The 6,000-nt window shown below is 47.8% G+C and overlaps 1 protein-coding gene across 4 annotated transcripts in view; it reads left to right on the top strand.

Annotated features, from left to right (window-relative positions):
• Positions 1–4,104: 4,104 nt before the first annotated feature.
• Positions 4,105–6,000, top strand: part of LOC123637144 (charged multivesicular body protein 3) — a 93,225-nt gene continuing 91,329 nt past the window's right edge. For 2 of the 4 annotated variants that reach the window (XM_045550029.1, XM_045550026.1), the window contains exon 1: positions 4,632–5,344. In XM_045550029.1, the coding sequence (XP_045405985.1) occupies positions 5,119–5,344 (226 nt within the window). In that variant the 5' untranslated portion in view covers positions 4,632–5,118. Of the gene's footprint in view, positions 5,345–6,000 lie in introns of all 4 variants that reach the window. The other 2 variants (XM_045550025.1, XM_045550030.1) reach the window with 2 other exon arrangements.

Here is a 6,000-nt window from a genome sequence, read left to right as displayed (position 1 = left end):
AAAGGGCTGGAGGATGTTTATGAGAGCCAGACCCGAATGGGGTGGACATCACTTCCGCTCACCTCCCATTGGCCACAGTTCAGTCACTTACCCAACCTAACTGCAAGAAAGGCCACAAGCTGTGGTCTGTTGAGACTCCTAGGAAGAGGCAATGACACGGTGGACTCATAGCACTACCTCTGCCATACTAACCAGCTGATGCCACGGAACCCAGGAAATGTTCAGAAATTGGAAGCACAACACCCTGGAAGCCCAGGGTGGAGGGTGAGGCCAAAAACTGGAGGATTTGCTCCAAGTCTCCTAAGGTACAGTTGGGCCCTGTGCAGCCAGGCACTTGCCCCTCCACTACCACAGGGAAAGATGAGAGGTTTATCCTCTGATGTAAACAGATTGGCTCTGGACTTGGAAACACCGGGCACAGCTCATAGCTAAGACAGGGAGATGAGACACCCTACTGAAAAGTGTGATATTAAGCACAAGCCTAAGAGCTAAGGCTTGATATCCCCAGCTCCTCCCACTCAGTCCCCCAATGCTGGCCATACATGAACTTTCTAGGCAGGATTCCTCACTCAAGAAAGCAAACAGGTTGGAGAAAAGAATGATAGGTCCTCCCAGAGAAATAACTGGGCTCTGCCCTTTCATCCTACAGTGAGTCCTAACCACTCTCAGAGAACTTGCAGTGAGCTTTCCAGTACCTCAAACATATGAACCTATCAACAAACAGAGAGCTGGGAATTACCAATTAATTAAAGGGAATCTCTAATGTAAAAGACAAAGTCCAAAATAAACAAATAGAAAATAAGCCCAGATCAAAGAGGCAATGTAAAGGGAAAAAGCAACCTTAGAGGAAAAGCCGCTGTAACTAATATCTTCAGAGGGATATGAGAATATATTGCATACATAAAACAAAAAGAACAGGGTGCTATAGACAAGGCACATCTCAGTAACAAGAAAGCTTTTGGAAATTAAAACGATAGACAAAATTAAGAATTTAGCAGAAGCGGTAGAAGATAAAGTTGAAGACATCTCAGAAAGTAGAATGAATGGCAAAGAGAAAAACTGGAGAAAATAAAATAAAATTATAAGATCAGTTTAGGAGTTCTAACATCTCACTAACAGGAGTTCCAGAAAAGTGAGAAAATGGACAGAGGAAATTATCAAAGAATTTCCCGGAACTGAATGAAGGTCATGAGTTGCCATATTGAAAGGCATTCAACACAATGAAGGGATGGAAACTTGCATTGAGGTACATCATAAAAGTTAAGAACACCAAGGATGAAAGGAAGACTCAAAGAGTGTATAGATAGAACAAACAAGTCACTTTTAAAGGACAGGAATCAGAATGACACTAGACTTCCAACAGCAACAGCAGAAGCCAAAAGATAATGGATCAATGCTTTCAAAATTCTGAGGAGAAATGATTTCCAACTTAAAATTCTGTACTTGGCCAAACTATCATTCATTCAAACATGAGCATAATTACAACTTACTCCCAAATGGTTCAAGAAAGAAGTATGCATTTATACTCTAGAGAAAAGATGTGATATAAAAAAATATGGCAAAAGGCTAACAATTAATGCATTGGTAAGGAAGTTTTTGTAATATTCTTGCAAGTCTTCTCTAAGTTTGAAAAAAAACAACACCCAAACACCAGCATGAGGGTAAAATAAAGGAATTTTTAGACGTGGAAGATTTCCAAAGCTTATCTTCATGCCCACTTTCTTACTAAACCATTGTAGAACAGGATGTGTTCCCTGCAAACAAGGAAGTGAAAGAACAAAGTGCAACCATGGGATCAAGAAAACACAGAATCCAACATAGAAGAGAAGAAACAGGAAGTCCTAGGATGACAGATGTGGAATGGGTATGGGGAGTAACTAGCATGGCCTAGAGCAAGAGGACAAAGGACAGAAGGTTTATTTTCAATAAATTATGGAAGTGGTAGCCCTGCTTTTTGAGTAATTTTAGAGTTCAGAGCATTTGGAGATGATAAGTGGATAGGGCCATAGAAAATAGAACAAACCAAAATTTTGAGTTAATTATTAACTCCAGGGAAAATGAATAATTGTGCTAGAAAGGAAATATAAAAGATGTGGTTCAGCCATGAACAAGATTTATGTGGTTCTTCTGGATAAAGACTTCTTGAAATAAAAAAAAAGATTTATATGGGCATATTAATATAAAAAGAATATATAATATAATCATGATGTGAGTGAGGGGAGGGAAATGGTTTGTGAATGGAGGGTATAAAAGAGATAATTCCTTATCTTCCATGGTAAGAAATCAATAGATAATGTATAAAATGGAAAAATCAAGAAAAGCAGTAGAGCCAGGCACAGTGACTCATGCCTGAAATCCCAGTATTTGGGGAGGCCAAGGTGGGAGGATTGCTTGAGGCCAGGAGTTTGAAACAAGCCTGAGCAACATAGAGAGACCCCATCATTTCAAAAAAAAAAAATTTAAAAATTTAGCCAGGTGTGGTGGCCTGTTGCCCCAGCTACTCTGGAGGCTAAGGCAGGTAGAGTGCTTGACTGACATGCTCAAGGATTCTGAACTTTCAGAACCAAGCTTGTTAGAATGAATTGTTTAATACAGTCGCCCACACTGATCTGCCAGTCATGGAAATAAAGCCACATGGAAGCTAGTTAAGACAGCACAGCAGTGTCCAAGAGCCGGCTGGACATTCCTTTGCCTCCTCCTCTGATTCTTTCTCTCTGCCCCCTGGGCCCATGTCCTTCTAATACCTCCCCCACTAGCTGAGCACTGAAATGCCTTTGTTCGCTTTATTTCAAATGGGTACCATTCTGAGGCTACATTCTTACAGTCCATTCTTTGCTTTCCATTTCTCATTTGCTTCAAGATTGAGTGAGGATCACACTCCCTTTCTTCCTAAAACTTTCACCCATAGTTTAGGATAGTTGACAGTTTTACACAATGGCTAACATTTCCCCATTTCCCTTGTAATTCTTTTCTTTCTTTTTCCCTTCCTTATCAAAAGGGGCTGGTCGAAGCCAAACTTGTTCAGTTTATAAACCCAACTCCTACCTCCCTCAAGACTGGCATAGAGATTGATATAAAGAATATGCTAGCCTGGAGCGGTGGCTCACGCCTGTAATCCCAGCACTATGGGAGGCAACCGGGAAGATTGCTTGAGGCCAGGAGTTAGAGACCAGCCTGGGCAACATAGTGAGGTGAGGCCCCATATCTACAAAAAAATTAAAAAAAAAATTAGCCAGGAGAGGTGGGGTTTGCCTGTAGTCCCTGCTACTGGGGAGGCTGAGGCAGGAGGATCACTTGAGCCTGGGAGTTGGAGGTTGCAGTGAGCTGTGATCAGGCCACTGTACTCCAGTGTACTCCAGTGTGAGAAACAGAGCAAAATCCTGTCTCACCAAAAAAAATAATAAAATAAAAATTAAAAAGTATGTTCGACTCAGGCTAAATAAATACAGAACCAAGTATTGCATGCTTGTCCGTATTACTCATTTTATATAAGTTCCTCTTGCTGGCAGTATCCATATTCAGGGTGGGTCACGAAATAAAATACACGGAACTTTGGAACTTTTGAACTGGACGTATCAACACTCAACAACCTTTGTCCTAGGAACTCATGACAACTGGGCCTAGTTCTAACTCCTATTTTGACTAAACCTCCAACAAAACCATATTCTCGGGTGGAGGTGGAAAAACATTTGTTTTCTGGGTTTTGCCTTCTATCACCTCAAACCAAGTGTGCCAAAATTTTCCCAATGCACCAGGGCTCAGCATAACACGTACATTTTCATTTTTACCGATTTTAAGAGGACAGTTAACTACCCTATTTTTACAAAAAAATACACATAGTGACACAGTCCAAAGACCAATGCTCACCATCGATTACTAAATATCTGCAGGACACAACGGGTGAGAGCAGACAAGACACCTGAGAGGCAACTTTTGGAGCTGTCGGGAAGGCAAGCCCGGCAGCGGCCCCGCCCTTCCTGGCCGCCCGGTCGCTTGGCCCGCCCCTCACCCCGCGGCACCCATCTTTCCCCACCCCCGGCCCCTGCGGGCCCACCCCTCGAGGCCCCGCCCCGGTCCCGCCCCCGCCCCACTGCGACGTCAGTTGTTATGTCTCGGCCCCGGCCGCGGCCGCAGCTGATCCGCTGCTCTGGAGTCTACGGCCGCGGCCTCCGGAGGTGCCCGGGGTGTCGGGGACGGCGGCCGCGACCCGTGCCGTCCGTCTGAGCGGGGCGGGCGCTGCGTGGCCAGGAAGCAACCTAATAGCCGCCAGGGGCAGCCGTCTTGGGGCCTATTTTTGCTTTTTTCCCTCCGAGATCGTCGCCCCGCGCGCCTGATTTCCCTCTGCAGAGACCGCGACGCCCCCTCCTGGGCCGGCCGCGGTGCCCGCCCGCCTGAGAGGCGCCGCCCGCCCGCCGGCCGGAGCGAACCTGGAGCCGCCGCCGCCGCTGTGCCCGCCGCGCTTCTCGCGGAGCTTGGGCTGCCAGCAGGGCCTGGGGCCTGGGCGCCGGGCGGGGCGCTGCGGCGGCCGCCTCTCCTCGCGCCAGGCGCGCTGGGCCCCAGGCCTGGCCGGGCCGACCGCCGCGCCCTCCTGACCCGCCGCCGCGGGAGTCCGGCCCCAACCGCCTGCCCGACCCGCCGCCCCTCCGGCCTCGCCCTGCCGCCCGGACCCCGCTTCCTTTGTGGATGTGAAATATTTTTTGGTCTCTCCCCCTGCCCCTTGAGATTACGGTACCGGAGGGCCGCCCCCTGCTGCCTGGGTCAGTGTCCCCCGCCGGGGGAAATGTCCCTCGTTTTGTTCTACTCCGCGGGCTCTCCCTTTCGGTGTTTAATGGATGGGATTTTTTGACTTTTTCCCGTTTATTTTTCTCGCCTCTTGACTGGAAGGCCGGGCGCGAGGCTCTGCGCCTCTGTCCCCCTCGTCTCTTCCTCACCCCCGCGCGGACACCCCAGTCACCTGTCTCCCGGCGGGGGATGGCTGGCCAGTGACTGCGGCCGGGCCGGCCCGCGCGCGAACCCGGTGCCCTCGCCCAGGCCGCCGCCGTGAAGCCACACTCCCCTGCCCTCGACCCTCTTTCCCGCATTCCGAGCCCTCTGGAAAGAGAGGGGACACTGGGGAAGATGTGGCTGAAGCTTTTTTTCCTGCTCCTCTATTTTCTGGTCCTGTTCGTCCTGGCCAGGTTTTTTGAGGCCGTTGTGTGGTATGAAACTGGCATCTTTGCCACCCAGCTGGTGGATCCGGTGGCGCTGAGCTTCAAGAAGCTGAAGACCATTTTGGAGTGCCGGGGGCTGGGCTACTCAGGACTGCCCGAGAAGAAGGATGTCCGGGAGCTGGTGGAAAAGTCAGGCGAGTGTCAGGCTCCCGGGGTCCCCTCCACCTGGGGGAGGGGGCGACCTGAACCCCTCGTACCGGGCTGTTCCCCCAGAGTGAGGCGTTCCCTGGAAGTGTTAAGCAGACTGCTAGGAGAGCTGCCCATGTTTTCTTTGTCCAGGTTTTCTACAGTAAAATACGTGGATCCCAGTTTTAAGGAGGCTGAAATTATTTGTAGGGGTGTTGGTGTGTCTTTTTAAGGTTTTTTTAAAATGACAGTTTAAAGTGTAGCTTCTTAGAGTTGTTTACTAAGTTGAGTGATTTTTCTCAAAATTCGGGAATGTCAACCATTAGAAACTCAAAAGCATCGTCAGTTGAAGTTCGTGAGAATGTAAGAAAAGAAAAACTCCAAAACGTTGTCTGTAAGTAGCCGTATTTGTCACTGTAGTACTAACAAGCTACCCTGAGGAGAAACCATCATTGGAATACTTAGTATCAAAGAGGCATTTGGGCCTAAGGTTTAAATGTTAAATTATGAGTTTGGATATAAAGTGTGCACTATACATTTTTAGCTTTTCATACTTTAAATTTGGTGAAAACAAGGTGAACATTTTGTGTGAATGCCTGCCTTGTTTGTTTTGAGTTTGTATTTCTGTCAGGATTAAAAAAAAAATTTGTCTCACATGTAAACT

Source organism: Lemur catta, chromosome 4 (assembly GCF_020740605.2).
Source record: "Lemur catta isolate mLemCat1 chromosome 4, mLemCat1.pri, whole genome shotgun sequence".
Classification (NCBI taxonomy): domain Eukaryota; kingdom Metazoa; phylum Chordata; class Mammalia; order Primates; family Lemuridae; genus Lemur; species Lemur catta.
Note: the sequence above shows the minus strand (reverse complement) of the source record. Positions and strands in the feature narration are given on the sequence as shown.